Below are 23,923 nucleotides of genomic sequence, written 5' to 3'. Positions count from 1 at the left end.
GCAGAGCTGGGGGGGAGGGAACAAGATTTAATGCGTGTGTTCAGTTTGCCATGACAAGTTCAAGTCCAATCATTTATTCTTTCAGTAGTAACTTATAAGAGTATTTCCCAAGACTGGGACATATTTGAGATCATTCAGGCAGTATGGGAGGTGGTATTCAGTGACACACTTAAGCAACATTAGATAACACTGAATCATAAAGGATAAAGTTACTTCCTTTTCAATTTTCTTGCAAACTTTCTGACTAACCCTCATCAGACAAGGAAAAATAGTCATCATCATTTACCACCTGGGTCCAATAGACCATTTTTATAATTTAAGGTTATCTTATAAAAAATTTACAGAAGAATGATACCATCAAAATGCAATATTTTAAAAAACTTTTGACAGGGGCGCCTGAGTGGCTTGGCGGGTTAAAGCCTCTGCCTTCGGCTCAGGTCATGATCTCAGGGTCCTGGGATCGAGCCCCGCATCGGGCTCTCTGCTCATCAGGGAGCCTGCTTCCCCCACCTCTCTCTGCCTGCCTCTCTGCCTACTTGTCATCTCTGTCTGTCAAATAAATAAATAAAATCTTTTTAAATTTAAAAAAAAATTTTTTTTAATAAAAAAATAAAAAATTTTGACAGCTCATAATTTTGTTGAAGAGAGACTAGCCATTTTCCTTGCACCATAACTGGAAAACTTTTCATCCTTAGGTTTATAAAGAAAAATTCAATGACCAATCCAGTGAGTTTTTTCATTTCAGTATCATTTATTTCCTTCCAATTATTTGTATATACCTTTGTATACCTTTAGCACTTATCCACTTATAAGCCACATAAAGTAAATTTTGGTGTAAAATATCACAGAAAATGAAACAATACTATCACATGTACTTTCGACCAAGTGGGATGATTCACAGGTTCTTATTATAAAATATTGTCGGACAAGTCTTTCCTCTTGAATGACTTACTGGATGGGAATATTTCCTTTTTCTCCTAAAAAATACATTGTTCTGTCATTTATACTGGAGTTTGAGGAAATATACCTAGAATATTACCATCTGAAGATTCACAGTCTGAAATTCCTCTTACATGATCACCATTAAAATCTAGAGCAGTGCTACCCAGTATGGTAGCCACTGAGATACATGTAGCTACTAAGCACTTGAAATGTGGCAGCTCTCAACTGAGATATGCCGTTAAATGAAAAATACATATCAGACCTTGAAGACTTAGTGTTAAAAAATATGTAGATTATCTCATTAGTAATTGTGTATTGATTACATGATAAAATTAAAATATTGTAGATTTACTGAGTTAAATAAGATATATCATTAAAATTAACCTCATCTGTATTTTTTTTAAAGATTTTATTTACTTATTTGAGAGAGACACACACACAGAAAGAGAGGGAATAGAAGCAAGGGGAGTGGGAGAGAGAGAAGCAGGCTTCCTGCTGAGCAGGGAGCCCCATGCGGGGCTCGATCCCAGGACTCTCAGATCATGACCTGAGCTGAAGGCAGACGCTTAACGACTGAGCCACCCAGGTGCCCTCATCTGTATTTTTTTTAATGTAACTCCTAGAAAAACGTAAGGTTACATAAATGTATTGCATTATATTTTGATTTGACAGAGCTGTCTAGAGTTCTATTTGCATTCATGTTCTGACTTACCTAAATAATTACTGAACATATTGGCAATTGTCTTCCTATTACCAGTGTGAACAAAACATTTTAAAATTCTGAATTAGCAACCATATTCAATGAAAGCTTAAAATTTAAAAAAAAAAACTATAAAAATGTGTATCTAGGCCTTTTCTTGAAAGATGATGTAATACTATGTGATTTCATCATTCCCCTGTTTTCTCATTGGTCTTTTTACCACAGTTGGAAATAACTTTTGAGTAATGATGAAATAATTTCCTAGGATGATCAAAGAGTAAACTGTTCCAAGATACTGGAAATGGAAAATCACTAAGACTCCAAAATACATCTTGGATTTTAAAGGGGTCCTAAGGGTAAATGCAAAAGAATGAATTTTATTGAATTGTTTCTTCTCTTTGTTCTTCAAAAGACCTCTAAGAATAAAAGTCATAAGATATCAGCTCCTACAAATAGTTAGAACAGCTCAAACAAGAAATGCAAAAAAATTAGTAAGGAACAACAGACCCTAAGGATACAGAGTTAAATGAGGAAGAAAAAGTCCGAGTCTGGAGCTGGTATATCCACAACGCATCTTTCATCCTCCTTAATCTCCTTTTATGACAAAGGATAAACAGGTTTCAGGTTCAGGGACTTCAGCAAACAGCAGTATCTATTAGCTAGAGCTTTCACTTACTGTCTTTTCTCACTTTGTCTTATCCTTAATACTGAAATCCAAAAAAGTCCTGAAAACAAAAACTTTTGTACTGTTTTGGTGGCAAAAGCTGACCTCACCTCATCGAGCAGTAAAGCCTGACCTGAGCTGACACGGGCTGTTTAGTCTTTATTCACTTAATTTCACTTATTATGAATACTCAGATATTTCACTGGTGAAAATATTAATGTATCTGATTAAAGGGATTCTACCCCAGACTCCAGTAGGAGTATTATGTAATACATGGTATATATACAAATGTTATATTCTTAAAATTTTAAAAATCTGAATTTTGAAATATTTCCTAGGGTATGAGATAAGAAACAGTACACATATATTCTATTTGTAGCAACTCAAGTTAGTTGTCCTTTTACAAAAGTGATATAAAATTTCCTTTTAAATAAATTTAAGTTAGAAATGAATGACTTAAGGGGCGCCTGGGTGGCTCAGTTGGTTAAGCCACTGCCTTCAGCTCAGGTCGTGATCCCAGGGTCCTGGGATGAGTCCCACATCGGGCTCCTTGCTCGGCAGGGAGCCTGCTTCTCTCTCTGCCTCTGCCTGCTATTCTGCCTGCTTGTGCATGCGTGCTCTCTCTCTCTCTCTCTCTCTCTGACAAATAAATAAATAAAATCTTAAAAAAAATGAATGACTTAAAATACTAAGAAAATAATAGTTCAGGTGGCATATGACTAAAATATAATAATATATGGTTAGTAAACAGTTACAGCAAAAGCTATGAAAGTCACACATGAATAACTTAAATCTAGGAAACACCAGTTTATAATATTTAATGATGTGTCCCATGGTCAGAACTGAAGTACTCAATTAGCTGTGAGTTTAAACAAGTATCTCTGAGCACTCATTTTATGCACCACACATGGTTCCTGGCCTGAGGACTCAGATCACGTAACTGGGATCTCAAATACCTAGTTAAGGATTATCCCAAATAATTAAAAGGGTAAGTGGTGAGTACAGTACACCACTGAACAATACACTCTTCAGGAAAAGTTAAAAATTCCAAGAAGGCCTTACCTTAGCCCTTACAGAAGCCTAAAAAAGGGCTATCCTATGAAAATAGGCACTTTGGGCCCATTTGGATTTATATGCAGTACTAAATACACAAAAGCCAAATGAAGAGAAAACCCCAGTTGCTATCCTTTGAGTATTTATCTGTCAGTGTCATTAACAAATGTCCAAATGTACAGAGACTTCAAAGTTCCTGGTCTCAAGGATCCTACTTATAACCCAGTTAAAACAACGGTTTATTCCACTAAAGCCATGATCCCAAACAATTGGTAAGGATAACAGCTTTGTTATGGAATTTCCTTAATGGAAATCATGACTGCAGAGCAGAGTTTCCCAATCTCAGTACTACTGACATTTCGGACTGGGTGATTCTCTGTTGTGGCAGCTGCTCTGCACATTACAGGCCATTTAGCAGCATCCATGGTCTCCACACAACAGATGCCAGTAGCCCTCCCCTCTCTCTGTGCCCATCACAATGTCTCCAGACATTGCCCAAAGTCTCCTGGAGAGCAAAACCGCCCCTGGCGAGAACCACAGCTACAAAATAATAAAAATATTAGATGATGATGCTGATAGCTACATTTACTGATTGCGATTACTGTGTGCCAGAAACTGAGTTAACAGCTTTATGTATGTAATTTCATTTAAATAGTAAAATAATTTGCTAACAAAGCCATCATGCGAACATCACAACCATTTCATTTAATGAGATGTTTTTAGAATATTAGCATCTGCTATGTATTGTATACCTCTCTTACGTTCTCTGATCATCCTGCATTTCTGTACATTGTGGTACTTCTTATAATTGTAGTTAATTATTCCTATTTGTCAATAATCTGTTTTATACTCTGTAAGCTCCTAAAGGGCAGGAACCAGGTCTGTCTTTTTCTATTCTGTATCTTAGCACATGGTAACTGTTAGATAATTGCCAGGCAGTTGATAACTTGGCCAGACACCACTCCAGGCTTTTTACAGATATTATCTCTAACCTTCATAATAACCCTGCAAGGTACTACATTTTAAAGATGAAGACACGATGGGGTGCCTGGGTGGCTCAGTGGGTTAAAGCCTCTGCCTTCAGCTCAGGTCATGGTCCCAGGGTCCTGGGATCGAGCCCCACATCGGGCTCTCTGCTCAGCGGACAGCCTGCTTCCCTCTCACTCTCTGTCTGCCTTTCTGCCTACTTGTGATCTCTGTCTGTCAAATAAATAAATAAAATCTTTAAAGATGAAGACACTGATCTAAAAGATATTTCATAAGTTACCCTCGGTTACTAAGAAAGTACTGGAGGCTGGACTTGAACTGGACAGCTGCTTGACACTGTGTCTCTTGGAATGCTTGCTTACAGTATTTTTTTTTTACTTAAATTTAAATTTGTTCACTAACATACAATGCAATATTGGTTTCCGGAGTAGACGTTAGTGGTTCATTGCTTACATACAACACCCAGTGCTCAAGTTTGCTTTCAGTACTGACTGTAATACTTTTTTTTTTAAATCTTGAAAGACCTTTTCTCCTGTACACTACAAGAACACTGTCATACAACATGGTATAATAACAAAGTAATAAAACCTTATATTTGCTGGGCACTTAATATGGGACAGGTACCTTGGGTGCTTTACAGAGATGATCTCATTCAGAATCCTGTTGTCAGGGATGAGGTAAGTACTGTTATCACTCCCTCCAATTTCCAAATACAAATGCTGATATTTAGAGATTTCTGTATTTATTGGTTATATAACATACTTCCCCCCCCCGCCATTTTATAATTTCTGAGTTGGAACAGTATCTTCTAATTAATGATATCCTGGATTCAATGAAATATGATAAACGTTTTTCCAAGGTTGCAGAGCTAGGAAGTAGTAGGAGCTAGGATGTAGACACAGGTAGAACTGACTGTAGCTCTCAGTCTTTGGTCTTCCTGACACACTGCCATTCCATCTTAGGAAAGGAGGTTAAAAAATGCGTACCTCTCCAAGCCCTCACAGAGGCAAAGGACTTGGGGTCTGAAAAGCCTAGTTTTCAAATCTGCCTCTACCATTTACTGAGCATGATCCTGGATAAGGCATAACAATAGATACAGATTTCTTGAGACAGACACAATCCTATAGTACGTTGGATAGAGCAGCACATTAGTCCAGCGGAACAAAGAATGAACTACGACATATAAGAGAAGGGTCAAGGGTCTCGGAGCCTTCAAACCCATAGTTCTCCACTGCTAATGCCCTGCAAACAGCTCAGGGTCAAGTCCTAGCTCTGCCACCTATGAGACTTGTATGTGAGACCTGAGGTATGTCACCACGCTCCCAAGCCTCCCTCATCTGTAAAATAGGCCTAAATATCTCCGTCCTACTTCCTTTACAAGACAGTTATGAGGATTAAAAACAAAACAAAACAAAAAAAACAACAACCAAGAATGGTATGAGTGAAATCATATAGCATTTGTCTTCCTCTGAATTTCACTTAGCATAATACTCTCTAAATCTATCCATGTTGTTCCAAATGACAAGATCTCATTCTTTTTTATAGCTGAGTGATATTCCCGTGTGTGTGTGTGTGTATGTGTGTTTGTGTCCCCACATCTTCTTTATCCATTCATCTATGGACAGAAACTTGGGTTGCTTCCATATTTTGGCTGTTGTAAATAATACAATATACACAGGGGTGCATATACCTTTTCAAATTAGAGTTTTCATTTTCTTTGAGTGAATACCCAGTAGTCGAATTACTGCATCATACGGTAATTCTATTTTTAATGTTTCGAGGAACCCCCATACTGTTTTCCAGAGTGGCTGCACCAGTTTGTATTCCCACCAACAGTGCACAAGGGCTTCTTTTTTTCCAAATTCTTGCTAACACTTGTTACTTCTTGTGCTTGTCATTTTAGCCATTTGGACAAGAGTAAGGTCAGATTTGAGAAACAAAACAAACAAGGGGTGCCCGGGTGGCTTAGTCAGTTAAGCATCTGCCTTCAGCTCAGGTCCTGGGATCAAGCCTGGAGTCAGGCTCCCCACTCTGGGCGGAGTCAGTTTCTTCCTGTCCCTCTGCCCCTCCCACAGCTCTCTCTCTCTAATAAATAAATAAGATCTTAAAAAAAAAAAAAGAATAAAACAAAGAAAAAAAGAGACAAAAAACCCAACAGACTCTTAGCTATGGAGAACAAACTGGTGGTTGCCAGAGGGAGGCTGGTGAGGGAATGGGTGAAACAGATGAAGGGAATTAAGAGTACACATATTGTATGAGCAATGAGCAATGTATACAACTCTTGGATCATTATATTGTAAACCTTAAACTAATAACACTGCATGTTAATCATACTTGAATTTAAAAAGTTTAATAAAGTTAAAAAAATTAAAAATCCCAGAAGTTTGGTATTTAGAGAATTTAAAATTAAATCTTCCTAATTAAAAAAATAAAATAAAATATAAGAAGAAATCAGTCCATAAACTACAAACCACTGTCCTATTATTATTTTATTGTAAACTACACTGCCAGCATGATGAAAAACAAACTCTGCTATGAATGTCAAAGATACACCCAAAGCCTGGGAACCCGACAGTATGGTTAGGCAAGGCGATTGTTAGATGGTGTGCGAAATACTAGGAAATTCTTTCATTACAGAAAGGTAGCTGGGTAAGAGTACAAATAATAAAACTATTCACGTGTTCCCACATGTCTTAAAAAGGTACACGAGAAAGTGAGCACAGAAAGAATTCAAATGGGGAAAAACACAAATCACTGGCTTTGATGGGCTTTTGATGGGTAAAACTTTCTAAGAGGTGAAATAAATTGAGAGTTGAAGAAAGGAACAGCAAACATGTTTTCTTTTCAGGCTTCCCAAGACCCAAAGATGCACCAACTGCCCTCCTTTAAACCTACTTCAACACCACTGCCCTAGAAAACCTAGTGTGCAGCCCAGCTCCCACCTCAAGATGCTTCTGGCACCCAGTCTTCCTATTTCTCATCTGACTTACAGCTACAGTGACAAGGCACCCAACATGAAGTCAGGAAAGGCAGCCTGTTCAAAGGCAAGAAACAGGTTTTCTCTGTTTTTAGATCTAGGACTAAAAGGATCTACTACTTTAAAACTGTGCGCCCAGTCTGGCAGCAAGGATCTACCAGGCTCAGCTCTATCCTCTTGAGCCTCCAGTCAATAGGTAACATTTATCTGCACGGATAACTACAGGTCACTTTTAGTAGCTGTAAGTTGTGTAAGGAACCAAATTTATATCACCGAACAGAATCCTAATATCCTAAATAATCTGATTAATACCAGAGGGTTAGTAACTTCCTTTTTCTATTTCTATAAAATTATTAACAAAGGAATTAATTTATCTTCCTGGTCTCTCTTAGATTGCTGATTTCCCAAGGGTGAGAACAGTACCGTATTTAACTTCTAACATATGCTTTGCCACTCAGTAAACATGAGCTATAAGAAACAAACCGGAAAACCTGGGAAGAAGGGAAAGACACAACCTCTCCCAAACCCAAATACTGCTTACCTCTTGCAGCGTCAACAAGGTATTAAGAATAGCTGGTAATGTAGTCTGGACAACTCCAAATCTGTCTTCGGTAAATGACGCTGCTACTAAGTGAGACAGACCTCAAGAGGAAAAGAAAAAAAAATTAAAAGGAAATCCAAATTAGGCACATCTATTTGCAATACATCTGCTGAGAAACGATTAATATCCTGAATATGTGAAGAGCTTAAAATATTGGGGGGGTACAATAGAAAAATGGGCAAAAGACTGGAACAGGCACTGGAAAGGTGCTCAACTACATGGGGTCATGAATAAGATGATAGTCTGCATTCTAGCACGAAAAAAAGCTTTTAAATAATATTGTGTTTGGTAGTGATGAGTGGTAGGAAGAAAACCAAAGCAGAATAAGGGAAGAGAGTGACAGCTGTGAGGACACTGTTCATAGGGGGTCAGGAAAGGGCCCTCTGAGGAAGTATCACTCAGAAGGCAGGATCTAGGAGATGAAAAAAAAAAAAAAACCCACTTCTTTAATAACTCAGTTTTCATATTCAAGCTAAGTTAAATACATTAAAATGTTTAAAATGTTATGTCAATATAAGTTGACAGTTGAAAACATTCTATTAATTGCAGTTTTTTGAAGTAGAAAAAGACAAGCAAGAATCCCAGGCTCAGTTTCTCTGCTTATATACAAGGATAATTTCTGCCCAAATTAAAGTATATTTAAGTATCTAAGAAAATTGATCATATAAAACAAAGACAGAAAAATGTATCTAAAAATTCAAAGACTGAGGTCAAGATCCAGACCTGACCTTTCATGGATATACTTCAGTAAATTTTATTTTTGGAGATGTTTCAGTATTTAACTGATAATTAAAATCAGAGTTGTAGTTCACTGCGATTGCTTACCTTCTAATGCCCAAATATGCATTTGGGCATCTGAAAAAACAGCCTGAATAGAGGCCTCTGGGTGCTACAAATACAACAGAAACATTTAAGTTCCACTGGGCATTAACTCTGTTATTTCATCTAATCAACTAGGCAGCTTATAACAATAAAAAATTCACAGCAGCCTCTCAAGAATTAAAATCTGAAATTCTTATATAATAGGATTTAACTGCAATAAAGCATTCTGCCACCAACTTATTGTGTGACTCTTGCCCAATCTCTAAATCTGTCTCAGTTTCTCATTTAAAATAAGAGTTACAGGGACGCCTGGGTGGCTCAGTTGGTTAAGCAGCTGCCTTCGGCTCAGGTCATGATCCCAGCGTCCTGGGATCGAGTCCCACATCCGGCTCCTTGCTCCGCAGGGAGCCTGCTTCTCCCTCTGCCACTCTGTCTGCCTGTGCTCGCTCTCTCTCTCTCTCTCTCTCTCTGACAAATAAATAAATAAAATATTTAAAAAAAAAAAAATAAATAAAATAAAATAAGAGTTACACACACTCAACTCACCTCAGATTAGTATACAGATTACCTGAGAGAATGGCTACAATGCTTTTTTTTTTTAACCCCAGAACTGCCTAAATACATATTACCTCTCTTAATTGTCTACCCTCAGCCCCCTCAAAAGAAACACCATCTAACCTTCTTAAAGATAGCAAGGTCAAAGAGTAGGTAGCACCAATTGGCCCATTTAAACAAATGCTGATTTTGTGATGCACCCAACGGAGCCTATTAAGTACATCAGCATGTTACATTTCTCAACACCAAACAGCAGCGTGTACAACTCCTTATCATAAAATAGATCCACTTGCAAAACTAGAATCAAAGGCAGCCATTCACTTCCACGGAAAAAGCAGATCTCGTTCAGCATCTGCTCTGCCACTTATTGGCTCCGTGCCCTTGGACTAGTTACTTGACCTCTCTGAGCCTCAGGTTTCCTTATCTGTAAAATGAGGACAGAGAGGTATCTCAGAGGAATGCTGTTAGAATTAAATGAGGTAACTTAAGAGGAAACAACACAGTGTACATAAGACACAGGGGTGAGTCCTCTTCCTATCCTCTGAAGTAAAACTTCGGACAACCCCTCTTCCTCTTGGTGGAAGACAAGACACCTTCCTCAGGGGGCTGATGGTTGTCTCAAAGCTCTGATGGAGAGCCTAAGGTAGATTCTTTTTGGTAAAGGTCATTGCTAGGTGGGTAGATCTTCTCTGCCACCAAAGTGAGAAAACAGTTTCAAGCCCTTGAAATGATTCTTTGTTCTGTGTACCTATATTCTGTCAGTCACTCTTACTCAGATCTCTCTCCCCACAGAATAAAAATGAATGATGCATGCCAGTGCCCTTGGAGTACAGTATTAGCTAATACTGTAATATCTTCAGAACGAAAGAAGCCAGACTAAAGTAACTAAAACAAAACAAAAATTCTTTCCCCTACATATGGGCAAAGGTTTTGCTCATCAAAGGATTAACATACAACAGCTGTAGTGAGTGAAAAAGGAAGGATTCTTTAGCTTCTGCCATTCAGTTACTCTCCTATGACAGCTGGAGCAGCTGACACACAAGTTGGAAAGTCATTTAGTTTGTGGCCTGAATTACAACTTTTTATCCCACACAAGCTTAACATCTGCAACTTAATCCAGTCATCTCTCTTCTGAACACCAAACTGGCCACAAAGATTGTAGCAAGACAATGAGCCATGAGGGACCGCCATGGATTTGACCATTTTGCAGGAAGGGGTCGCCCATCCCCACAAAGCTGCCTGCAACCAGGAGACTCAGAAGTCCAACAGAGTCAAGCCACAGGAAGTTCCTGAGATGAGCTGGGGGTCTAGGGCAGCTCTTACTCACACAGAGGTTCAGTGAAGCACTCTACAAAGCTGTCTGTCTTGCTAGAATTGAGCTCAGTATTTAGAAGTCAAATCCAATCTGGTACTTCCTTTCTTCTCTCATTTCCTCTCCCCCCATTCCCAACACTGAACTATACATTCTTACCTTACTGAAAAAATACATTATCAGCACCCGTTTTGATAAGAAATTCTTAACCTGAGTTGGAGAAAAGGAAGAATGAACACATTTAAAGTTTTCAGCTCTATTCAAATATAATGTTAACACATTCCCAGGTTCTTGCTGACACTAAATTAAATGAAACACTTCACATCTTACAGAGAAAGAACAATATTTGCAGTAAACCACATAAGTAAATACCTTTTGTACGTTAAGTTGGATAACCAAGATGGATCGTCTAACCTAAACTGACTTTCCATGTACACATGCTAACCCCCAAATTAGCGTTCTATGATAAAAGGAATTCAAAGTGGTTCCAGTGATATTTTCTTACTCAGTTCTCGACAACTGTCTTGAGCTTTAGTCTCTTAATACCAAAAAAGCATGGTTCCCTTACCAAAAGAAAAAAAAAAGAATCTTAAGATAGGAAATGGTTTTCTACTAGTTGACATTTACAAGGGAAACAATTTTCTTAGTATTAAACTGAAAGCTACGTAGCCCAACTGACTTAAAAGTGAACTCATGATATGGCAGGATTTATGGCATGTAAGGCAAATGGGATCCCAAAGTTTGTGAAATGCCCACAGTGCCTCTATTAATCAATCATTCCATCACCAAAGATGTGGTCATTCCTCCCATCTTAAAAAATAAAACCCTTCCTTGACCCCTCAACTCCCTCCAGCTATTAATTACCCCATTTCTTTGCACCCCTAATAGCAAAACTCCTTGAAAGATCCAGCTTTCCTTGTGGCCCCTGATTCCTCCCCCAATCTCTCCTGGCCCCATCCAATCTGCATTCGTCCCATCTGCTCCACCCAGAAGCTCACCAAGGACTCAATGACCTCCACATTCCACCCCCAGCAGTTCATACTAGAGGGGCTCTCAGGCTACCCATTAGCAGCATATGGCACACCACTCACTTCTCCTCTTCAGTTTTCTTCCCACCTCCACAGTCACTCTGTCCCCTCTGCCATTCCTCCTCATCACCCAGACCTGGAGTCACTAGAGGATCCCATTCTTGCATCTTTCTTCTTCTGTATCCAATCCCAAAGAATTTTCATGGAGTCTCATGGCTTTAAATACTACCTGTATGCTGATGACTTCCAAATTACCATTTCTAACCCGGAACTTTTCCCTACGCTCTAGATAAATGTCTCAGTTTTTACTCGGTATTTTCAATTGGTTGTCTAATAAGTATCTCAAAATGGACATAAACCGATCTCATGATTTCCTTACCTCACCTCTATCAAATCTCCTCTTCCAGAATCATCAGCTAATTGCAACTATACTATATCAGAAGATCCTCAGGCCAAAAACCCGAAAGTCAACATTGACTATCTCTTTTATGTCACAACCAGACCATAAGCAAATCCTATTACACCTGCTTTCAAAATATACCCAGACCTTGATCACATCTTGCAGTCCCCACCACAACCACTCTGGTCACCGATACCATCACCTCCCACTAGATTTCCTCAACAGCTTTACAACTGTCTCTCTGCTTCTATTCCTGCCCTCCGAGAATCTTACCTCAACACGACAGCTAAAGCAGCACTTTCAAAATGTAAGGTTACATCATGTCATTCTCAGGAACAAAACCATCCTGTGCCTTTCCGTCTCACTCAGAGAAAATGTGAGTCTTCAAAACAACTAATGTGCCTGATAAGCTCTGGGTGCTGCTACCTCTCTGACTTCCCCAACACCTACTGGTGTCCACACTATCCCTTACCCAAACCAAGCCCAGTCCTACCTAAGACCTTTGCGTTATGCTGCTTCCCGCCTTCTGTTCAGGTTTAATCAGGTGTCACCCAAGCAACAAGACCTCTTGTAACTGCTCTATTCTTCTGTACAGCACTTAAGACATCAAATTTCTTCCCTCTTAAAGGGAAGAATATTGTTCATATTTTGAATATAACATATTGGGATCCATCTTATAATCAATAGCATGACATGATTTAACTGGCAACTTTTTCCTAATGGTACCCAAAATAAGTCTTACCATTAGTAGAATTTTTTAATACTGAAAGAGATACAGTTTAATACATTTGCTTGTTCATCTACTTCCCTTAACTGGGATGTAAACAAACAGTCAGGGGCTTTAGTTCAGTGTTTTTCCAGTACCTAAAACCACACTCTGCATATATAAAGAACTCATCAAATATTTCTTAGATGAAAGAATTCACAGAGCAAAGGCATCGCATTGGGTGAAGTCATATGAAGTTGCAACTTACATAGCTCCAAACCAGTCAAATACCAACAACTTCATATGAGTCAATCCTGGATGCTCTCAATGATACATGCGAATATAAATCCTACAACCATATCACCCTACCTGTTCACGTTTATTCTGAATCCATGAATAAATCATACTGGGCTGTCTCGCTGTCTTACCCTCAGCACTAACAGAGGTACATGGAGAAGGATTAGAAAATTCAGTCATTTGCTGATCTAAAGAAAACAAAAAACCAAGAAGGTGAAAACTCAGGTTATCTGAGTCTCTGTAACTACATTTCAAATTTTAGAAAACAGTCCCCTTACCAGAAGCAGAAGTCCACAATCTTGGCCCTCTTCTTATGAGCTGAGAACTCTGAGGGGACCCATAGCAGGTATTTACATCAAAAATTCCAGCCATCCGATTCACCACACTAGAGCCAAACGGGCTTCCAAGGGGACTGGCAACATCAGGTGTAGACAATTTGGAGGAAAACAGTGACATCTTAACTAACGGTGGCACTGAAGGCCGAGGCACCTGGCTGGATTTTGGGGTCTGAAAAGTAGTTTCTTCTGTAAAAGAACAGATCCAGTGCTGAAGAGGGAACCCGAACAAACTGCACCCATCTCGGGTTTTGGTTTCATGCATTTACCCAAGGCTCAGGAGCGGGTTTCCTTTGGGTTTACATCCTCAACATCCAGCTTTCACTGCCGCAGCTCAGTGACAGCTCGTGGAGCACTGTGCACCCCCTTCTGTTAGATTGGTGCAGCCCCGCTTGTCTTCTCCCCCCAGAGAATATCTTTAGCTTCAAGGTCAGTTTTTCTAAATCTAAGCTGTGTTGAATGAACTTACCAATTTATATTTCACTTTCAAACGGCAATTTCAGTTACTGCACTGGAATATGCCCATTGCTACCCCAAGTTTCTACTGCAGCTGTCACTTGACTAAAGCAAACCTGTACTGTGAAAGTGTACTGATAAAGGGTGCACACTTACCCATGTTCTACAGCATTTTTTTGAGTTAACAAAAGTCACACCAGATATGAATTTGCCCAGGATCATCTACAAATATGATCTGTAAACACCTTGCTCAACAATTATCTTATAACCACCAATTTATAGATTCTGTTGTATAAAAACAAAGGAATATTTTTCCAGCCACTTCAGTACAAGGCACAAAGACAAATAAATTACACTAGTATTCTATCTTCTTAATAACACCGCCATAAGGAGTGCCTGGGTGGCTCAGTGGGTTAAGCGTCTCAGTGGGTTGAGCATCGGCTTAGGTCATGATCCCAGCGTCCTGGGATCCAGCCCCACGTTGGGCTCCCTGCTCAGTGGGGAGTCTCCTTCTCCCTCTCCTTCTGCCCCTCCCCCTGCTTGTGCTCATGCTCATACTCTCTCTCTCTAATAAATAAATAAAATCTTAAAATATATACATACCTATATATATGTGTGTGTATACATATATGTATATATAAAACCGCCATAAAACATCAAATATTTAAAGTGCCAAACTTTGGAAATATTTGAAGAATCAATTTAAAAATTAAGACAGGGGGCACCTGGGTGGCTCAGTGGGTCAAAGCCGCTGCCTTCAGCTCAGGTCATGATCCCAGGGTACTGGGATCGAGTCCCGCATTGGGCTCTCTGCTCAGTGGGGAACCTGCTTCCTCCTCTCTCTCTCTCTCTGCCTGCCTCTCTGCCTACTTGTGATCTCTATCAAGTAAATAAATAAATAAAATCTTTAAAAGAAAATTAAGACAGAAGTTTTTACATTTTACAAAATTAGAAACAAATTTTGACTGAGCAATGGAATGTGACAGCAATTTAAAGTAATGCACAATACCTGTTTGATCAGACCCCTGACTCCCCCCACTAACCCAGGGTTACAATGATCTAATATGCCAATGTGATATAACGAGCCTATTTAAAATCCTCTAATGGCACCCTGTCCCTACAAAATACAAACTCCTACCTGGACATGCAAGGCTGCCTTCCATTATCTACCATTATCTTACTCATTCAGACTCCTTTGTGACAAAATTCCTTTTAGCAGTTACACTGTCTTGTCATTATTTATGTGCCTCCCACCAGAAGTCAGTTCTAAGAGTGTTTTTTCATCTTTGAATTTCTTGCTTCTAGCACATTGCTTGGTATATAGTAAGCATTCAATAAATATTTGTTGAATAAAAGAAATGCTAATCCGAATGTTGAGAACAACAGAGACACTCTAGAATCTTTTACAATCGGACATTCATGGTCTTACTTAAATCATTTTTCATTTGTAATCTCTGTTTTTGGTCTATGGCCCCTCCAGAGTAATGATGCTTGCTGTGACCCACACAGGGTTGTTTTTTTTTTAAGATTATTTATTTATTTATTTGACAGAGATCACAAGTAGGCAGAGAGGCAGGCAGAGAGAGAGGAGGAAACAGGCTCCCCGCTGAGCAGAGAGCCCGATGCGGGACTCGATCCCAGGACCCTGGGATCATGACCTGAGCCGAAGGCAGCGTCTTTGACCCACTGAGCCACCCAGGTGCCCCCATACAGGGATTTTTTTAAATATCAAGATTAGGGGCGCCTGGGTGGCTCAGTGGGTTAAAGCCTCTGCCTTTGGCTCAGGTCATGATCCCAGGGTCCTGGGATCGAGTCCCGCATCGGGCTCTCTGCTCAGTGGGGAGACTGCTTCCTCCTCTCTCTCTGCCTGCCTCTCTGCCTACTTGTGATCTCTGTCAAATAAATAAATAAAATCTTTTAAAAAATAAATAAATAAATAAATAAGTATCAAGATTAATTGCCAACATTTAAAAAGTGGAAAATTTCACCCACAATATTTTTAGCTTTCAGGCTTCACCTAATGGCAGGAAGGGAGGATGTGCCACAGAACACCAGGTCCAAATTCCCACAGGGGAACAGTGGACTGAAGCTTACCCCTTCCCCGTCAGGTGAAGCCAGCACTCTCAAGTTTACCACATTCCTCACCTAGCCAGTTTTGCTCATTTTCATTCAAGGCCTGCCTCCAAAAGGCATGTGGATGTTAAGACCTTTCATCAGTCTAACATTCCTAGGCCTCTTCTACTTAAGGAATTTGGTCAAATAGCCTCTGTCCCTCCACTGTACTTCTCAGCTTCCATCTTTCAAATATCCTATGAAGCTATCTTAAAACAATGAATGTAATGGCCCCACGGCGAAATTGCTCAGTCACTGCAGGTGCTCTCCTCTGGGCATTGTCCAGCAACTACCTGTCTTAGGGATACTGCGACGAGGACAGCACCCGGTATGATATATAATGCTTCACCTGGCTCTGCACTTGAGGAAGCTAAAGGCTTCTATCGGATGGGCCACAGTTTGTTAGCCTTTCTAACACCACGGACACAGCAGACTTAATTTCTCAATTTATAGTGATACCCAGGCCTTTTTCTTGGTTCAATACAATATTCCATGTATTAGATCAATTTTCCCTAAAAATACATCCCTCACAGTCATGTATACATATCCTAAGATTAACTACTGCCATGTTTCTTAGGGAAAAAAATGTACATGCTTTGCCTTCTCACAGTAATATAGGAATTACCTGGAGAATTTGATTTCTTGGGTTCCACGGAGTATGAGGACACCATTCTCCCATTCGTAGCAGCGGCTTCTTGGTAGAGAACCAGTTTCTGAGTCATATCGTTTAAAAGATTCAAACACTCCCTTGAAATGGCTGTCCAGTTGTGGGGATGTCCACCTAGGAAGTCCAAATACCAGCTTTTAAAATGTACATAATCTTACAGTCACCTTCTCAAAGTGAGGAGAAAATTCAATAAGAAACGCTACATGGCAGGGGCACCTGGGTGGCTTAGTTCTTTGGGTATCTGCCTTCGGCCCAGGTCATGATCTTGGGGTCCTGGGATGGAGCCCTGCGTCAGGCTCCCTGCTCAGTGGGAGTCTGCTTCTCTGAACTCTGCCTCCCCCCCTCCACTCATGTGCAAGCACGTTCTCTAATAAATAAATAAAATCTTAAAAAAAAAAAAAAGAAATGCTATGACACTTTGCATCAGGGCCCACTCGTCTTGGCTAAGCTACTATTTATACTCCTGTCATCTAGTACACAGCAGGAGTTCAATAAATATTTGGGCAAAATAATTTTCCAAAAACTCTACAAGTAAAAGCTTGCTATTTTAGCATAAAACAAAACCAAACAAAACAAAAAACTCTAATACTGGCTGCCAAAAATAAACCCAAACACTAGAGAATGGGTTTGGTGAAAAAGAGGATTACTTCCTTAGCACCACTGAACAGACTAAGACAATGAATACAAGCATGGCTCATGAGAGGCAAAGCACGACCCTCAATTACCTATATAAACTGTTGCGTCTGGCCCACTATGTTTTCTTACATTTTCATTAATAATAGCCCCTATTCGTTATTATATCTGTAGGAATAATACAGATAATAATCATACTTGATAACATGATAACAATCATACTTTACACTTAGAGAATTTACATTCTTTATTATTTAATAAACTACTGCAATCCACAATCTTGTAAAAATTCCCTTACTTCTCATTATCTTTTTAATTTCAAAGACCTTATCACCTATAGCTGCCATGTAAAAATCAACCAACTAATCAATCTTTTTATGTTAAGAATAGCTGAGGAGGGAAAAAAAAAAAAAAAAAGAATAGCTGAGGAGTCCACTGAAAACTGGTTTCCCCAGCCTGGGTGACAAATAATGCTCCTCCCCTCACTTAGATCCCTCCCTAAACATTGTCCCCATTTACAGCTCAAGAGGAACACAACTTAACCTGCATGCAAACAAAATACTCCATCAGTAAGTTTCAGAAGGTTTTGTACTGCTCTTAACTCAGGACCACTAAGGAACTATGTAATGGTTGAGTTAAATTTTAATAATACGCCCTAGAATGTAAGTTCTCTGGCAGAGACATGTCACCCCATTACAGTTTACTGGAGTAACAGGTGAAATTATTTAATGCATAGAGCATTCCCCGGTGAACCTAAGTCTGATAGAAAAGACTTGGTTAATTTTCCACAGCATCAGCTCTGGATGTTTCATGCTACTAAAAAGAGAGTGTGGCTCAATCATTTATACTTTCATGTAACTGAATTTCATTTCCATGTAACACTTAACTATAGAGGTTTCTTTTAGAATGTGGGAATTGGCAAGTATAGTAAAATAATGAAAAGCTGATTACAGAGATGAAAAGCTACCTAGGTTCCTATTCTCCATTGGTGACTGGGCTGAGATGCTTTCCATCCAGGAACAAGGGAGAGCACTGGCATAGTTGTAACAAGGAGTTTGTAACAAGTAAAAATGGAGAAGTCTTTCAGAGTTGCCAAGAGCATCCTTGGGTCACTATCAAATCTAGTACTCTTACTTTTTTTTAAAGGGAGGCAAAGTACATTGGGGAAGGTATGTGCTATGGTGAATGCTGTGAAGTGTGTAAACCTGGCGATTCACAGACCTGTACCCCTGGGGCTAATAATACATTATATGTTAATTAAAAAAAATAAATAAAAATAAAAAAATAAAGGGAGGCAAAATAGCATGGCAGAAGGAGGGAGCGCTGTACTTGGGAGTCAAAGGACAAAATTTCTTACTCTATGACATTAACTTTATGTAAGCCACTTAATGTCTCTGAGACTTAGATCCCCCATCTAGGGATTAGACTACCTGATTTTCAAGACCCTTTGTAGCATTAAAACTTTGAGGATTCTTAAACTGCACTCTTCTGCCCTAAAACTGTCAATCTATCTCATAATTTTTTCAGGTTAAGGGAATGAGGCTGCTGAAGAAGATAACATAAGAGTTTAAAAATACCTTTCTGGAAATATAACTTCTAACCACAGCAATGGTGGTTAGAATCTTACTTACGTAAGATTTAAATCAATACTTCACTTAATGGATTCACAGCTGTGTGATATCGTATTAAACACATCTCTCTCAAAAAAAAAATTTAAGTGGAATACTTTCTGCACACACATGCCTGCGTCTGTTACTTTTAGCAATACCTGGCTGGCTAAGGCTAAAAACTTCTTGTCTTCGTGAAGGAGAATACTGAGAAAGCAACATCAGGTCCTGCAATGCCAAATACTAAAAAGAAAAAAAAATACACATTATTTAATTTTTTTAACTTCTATATAAAAATCTTATTTATGAATTGGGCTCAGCATTATATACGTAAGGGGAAATTAGCTGAAATTTTTCATGAAGGAAATACTCTTCCACTTTCTAGACTCCCAGAACTTTCCTGCCTCTACCTTCTGTAGGCTGCCCCACTCACTGGAGGCTCCAGCTACAAATCTCTTTGTGTCTTTTCCCACTTCTATGGTGGGAAACTTAAAACATCACTTCCTCCTGGAACTTCCCAGGTTCCCCCACACAAAAATATACTCACACAGCTCTCAACTGTGGCACTTAACATAATTTATTGTAACTGCCTGTTTCCTTGTCTCACGTGGTTCCACCCACTAAACTGTGAGGCAGGGATAGCGTTTTACTTGCTACCACATCCAAAGGCAGTGCCTGGCACACAACAGACACACAACATATGTTGTACTTTTTTACTAAAAATCTTCATTCTGTCTCCTGGCAAACCCCTTCACTCATCATTCAAGACATCATAACTTCTATGAAGGTTTCTTGTTTTGGTTCTAAGCAGAATAAGTGGTTCCCACTACACTTACCACAGTAAATTTTCACTAGTTTGTATATCTGCCTTTTCCATTAGGCTGTGCTACATCTAATTCATTATTATACCGTAAGCAATTAGCAGTGACTGACATCTACCAAGTGAATACAGATTTGTTAAGTAACACAATGAGTACCTGATACATTTGTTTTATCTAATAAATTAGTCATAATTGATGTTTAAAGATAATCAGAACCTCAGTGGGTCATTTTCTTATCAATTTATAACTTTTCTAGAGTGTATTCCAAACTCTGGGTTCCATTTTCTTCGAATTCTTTTTTAAGCACTATGATCTCTTAACAGGATCACATATATTATAGATCTACTTTAAAATTTCAAAATGCAATTTACATCAAAACAAGTTATTCTCACTTAGTTTAATTTGTGAGCTTACTACAGCTTCTTTAAACTCTTTTCATTAAAATTGATTTTAGGGGGCGCCTGGGTGGCTCAGTGGGTTAAAGCCTCTGCCTCCGGCTCGGGTCATGATCCCAGGGTCCTGGGATCGAGCCCCAAGTCGGGCTCTCTGCGCGGCAGGGAGCCTGCTTCCTCCTCTCTCTCTCTCTGCCTGCCTCTCTGCCTACTTGTGATCTCTCTATGTCAAATAAATAAATTAAATCTTTTAAAAAAATAAAATTAAAAAATAAAATTGATTTTAGGATCATTATCATTATCTATTTTAAGAGTTCACTGTACGTGTACACCTAACCTTTGATCATAACAGCCAACAATACTACATGAGTAAAAATACACCTTGACTCATGATAAAAACAACAACAACAACAAAACAAACAAACGAAAGATGGTATTTTGTTTTGCTACCATGAGGAGTTTGTGAAAAGCTAACGCACACGGTTGTGTATCATGGTATTTCATGGTTGGAACATTTTTATATCTATCCTAAATACAGTTTAGTTTAGCTTGTACAAGTACACTAAAATATATTCTTGTATTTCAGTCACTTGGAATGAAAACCGAAAAAGTAAACAGCATTCATTGTAGCATGTAGTTGATTTTTTACAATATTGGTACTAGAATATTCTAGGCCCTCAAAAAATGTATCAAATACACTGCATATTAAGTCCATTCCATAAGACAAGTTAGAGGTGACTGTATAAAGACACAAAATGTACAGTTCAGGTACCTTAACGATGAGGGGAGGATTGCTGTTTAAAACCTTCGGGAGGCATTCATCTGACTCTTCTGAAAATGGTGGCTGAACAGGGAACAGATGAGCCTATCAAATATAATCAAATATAAAGACTATGAAATGATGGTTTTCTTGACTTTATTACATTCAGTAACTTCACACTAACTGTAATTTATTACAACAGGAGATAACACAACAAATTAGTATCTTCAGTGTTTAAATAACAGGTTGCATTAAAATTAAATATACCCAAACACACTACTTTCTAAAATGTTACTTTCTCAATTTTATTAGATCTCTGGCTGCCAAAAATAGAAACAAATATTCTCTGAAGCCACTGAAGGATACAAACCTACAGAGATGGTAAAATGAAACATTCATTTTCTAAGACAAACACTTGGATGACAAAGACAATGGAAATCCCATTCATTTAAAATCATTTCAATACAAAATTTAAAACTTTCTCTCAAAGAACAATTATTGTCTTACATTAAATATTTTAATAGTAGTAATATCAACAGCACAGAAAACTGATTTAAAATTCAGGCATTTAGTATGTGCTCAATAGAGAAATGGAAACCTTCAGAATAGAATTATACTACAGATAAAACAAAGCTCCACTAGCAGTTCACTCAGTTTAGTTGCCAAAAATGAAGAATAGTAACAGTTCCTTACAGACACAGACAGACAGCAGACACATAGTAAATTATGGTTACAAATGATACATCCCTAATGAAGTCTCAGAAAAGAGACGGAAACCCAACTTACTCAAAATGGCTCTGGGCACAAGAGCATACTGCTCAGTGCTCTGTTATAAATAAGTCTGTGCACTCCCAAACACAAAAGCATTAACAAAAAACTCAATACAAACCTCTGTGGCAAAGATTTTGAAGAGTATCCATGAGATATACCAAGTCATCAGAAGAAAGACACCACATAGCCAGACATGGTAGAGTAATGAGAGATTGAGGAGGCCACGCACAGTGTCAAGAGGCCTGTGAAACTGCCTATGAAAGCAGAAATCACTGTTTAATCCTATGAGGAAAATACAATCTAAGCATTTAATAGATTTGGGCCTCATAATGAAAAACAAATAAATCTTACTTCTAAATAATAATGGTGATATTAGACGCCTTTCCTTTTGCACCCCATAAAATTCTCTCCCTGATACCTTCTTATGAACTACATAAGGGAGCCTTAAAGGAAGAACAGACCTAAATTTGTGCTCAGTTTCTTGTGTTCCAAATCTTCACTGTCATTTACTATGAAGGAAGAATGAGTCAAGCCTATAAAGCAACCCCTAGAGGCTGGGTAAAATTTTACTATTGTTACTTTGTAGTTTGATACATAACCATTCAACAGGACTAGCACCTCTCCTGGGCCAGATTTCAGCTCTATCTGTACACCCTAAAAACAGTTCCACAATAGTTAATAGGACACGGCACTATCTAAAAATCACCATCTTTACTTTTAAAATAATTTAAGAAACTGTTAGAAGGCTAAAAGAAAGGGCACCTGGGGAGCTCAATTTGTTGAGGATCTGATTTCAGCTCAGGTCATGATCTTGGGGTCCTGGGATCAGCCCCATGGGGCTCTGTGCTCAGCAGGCAGTCCACTCGTCCCTCTTACTCTGCCCTTCCCCATACTGCACATGCACTCTCTGTCTCTCTCTCTCTCTCTCTCTCTCTCTCAAATACAATCTTTAAAAAAAAAAAAAAAAGGCTAAATAAAGTGAACACTCACTGTTTTACCAAAACATTGAATAGATCAATAGGCAAAGTCATCATAGTCCTACAACCACACAACCAGCAATTTTTAAAAAAGATATTATTTATTAATTTGACAGAGAGAGAGATCACAAGTAGGCAGAGAGGCAGGCAGAGAGAGAGGAAAGCAGGCTCCCTGCTGAGCAGAGAGCCCAATGTGGGGCTCAATCCCAGGACCCTGGGATCATCACCCGAGCCGAAGGCAGAGGCTTAACCCACTGAGCCACCCAGGCGCCCACAACTAGCAATTTTAAAAACAGGATTAGAACCTCTGGCTCTGCCATTTATCAGTGCTGTGATTATGTTAACTGGTTGACCTAACCCACCTCAACTTCTTCCATATAATAGTGGCATAATCTCTTTCTACCTCTTATGGCTATTATGAGATTTGAAACACCTTATATTAGGAGTGCCCAGCATAGTACTTAACATTTCCTGAGAAGAAGCAAGTTATTTTCAGATTTTTAGTAAATTTTTTTAAGGTTTTTTTTAAATTTATTTGACAGAGACCACAAGTAGGCAGACAGGCAGGCAGAGAGAGAGGGAAGCAGGCTCCCTGCTGAACAGAGAGCCCGATGCAGGGCTCAATCCCAGGACCCTGGGACCATGACACAAGCCGAAGGCAGAGGCTTTAACCCCCCGAGCCACCCAGGCGCCCCTTTAGTAAATATTTATTGAGGGCCCACCATGTATTAAGGACAGTATATTAGGTACTGCCATATGAACAAAATACATTTTAAGTGAAAGAAAGAAAAAAGTACTATATTAAATTACAATCAAATTATCATTATTATTTTTCTTTTTCCATTTAACCCAATGTAAAATTCGGATTAACATAATAAATGACCCATGCATTTAGTTTCATATCCAGCAATTAAGCAGAAGACAAACTAAATTTTACCTAGGAATTTTTAAAGTTAGAAATTGAAATTCACGATGTAGGAACCATAATATCTTAAGCACCCACAAATATCAGTATCTTCACTCCCGAAAAATGGTATTGATTAAATCCATATACGATGCACAAAAAAACCTCACAGTAGAATAATCAATAATTAAAAGAACATATACTACTAGAGAAATTTACACTTACTTGCCAAGTAAAGATTAAAGCTTTAACTACATGCAAAGCACATTGGGAATAACTAGAGCAATACACCTGAGTGCTACCCCTTGATTGCCACTTAATGACCTTCAACTGGTCCCATGACCCTGCAATTTTGGCTTCCTTAGAGGCAAAATTAGAATAATACCATAGCACTGTGCTCGCCTACTACAACATAGCAGAGAATGATGACTGAGGAGAAAAGCA

General features: G+C 38.8%; 1 protein-coding gene across 2 annotated transcripts in view; it reads right to left on the bottom strand.

The window, feature by feature from the left end:
* The window catches only part of NDC1 (NDC1 transmembrane nucleoporin), a 44,940-nt gene that overhangs the window by 5,337 nt on the left and 15,680 nt on the right, over positions 1 to 23,923 (bottom strand). Inside the window, exons 8-16 of one of the 2 annotated variants that reach the window (XM_080802270.1) lie at positions 21,717 to 21,852; positions 20,840 to 20,932; positions 19,016 to 19,097; positions 16,573 to 16,728; positions 13,323 to 13,568; positions 13,117 to 13,232; positions 10,773 to 10,823; positions 8,750 to 8,813; positions 7,865 to 7,965 (exon numbers count right to left, since the gene is read on the bottom strand). In XM_080802270.1, coding sequence (XP_080658396.1) covers positions 7,865 to 7,965; positions 8,750 to 8,813; positions 10,773 to 10,823; positions 13,117 to 13,232; positions 13,323 to 13,568; positions 16,573 to 16,728; positions 19,016 to 19,097; positions 20,840 to 20,932; positions 21,717 to 21,852 — 1,045 coding nt within the window. The remainder of the gene's footprint in view (positions 1 to 7,864; positions 7,966 to 8,749; positions 8,814 to 10,772; positions 10,824 to 13,116; positions 13,233 to 13,322; positions 13,569 to 16,572; positions 16,729 to 19,015; positions 19,098 to 20,839; positions 20,933 to 21,716; positions 21,853 to 23,923) is intronic. The other variant, XM_080802271.1, reaches the window with a different exon arrangement.

The sequence above is a fragment of the Martes martes genome, assembly GCF_963455335.1.
Source record: "Martes martes genome assembly, chromosome: 4".
Lineage (NCBI taxonomy): Eukaryota > Metazoa > Chordata > Mammalia > Carnivora > Mustelidae > Martes > Martes martes.
Note: the sequence above shows the minus strand (reverse complement) of the source record. Positions and strands in the feature narration are given on the sequence as shown.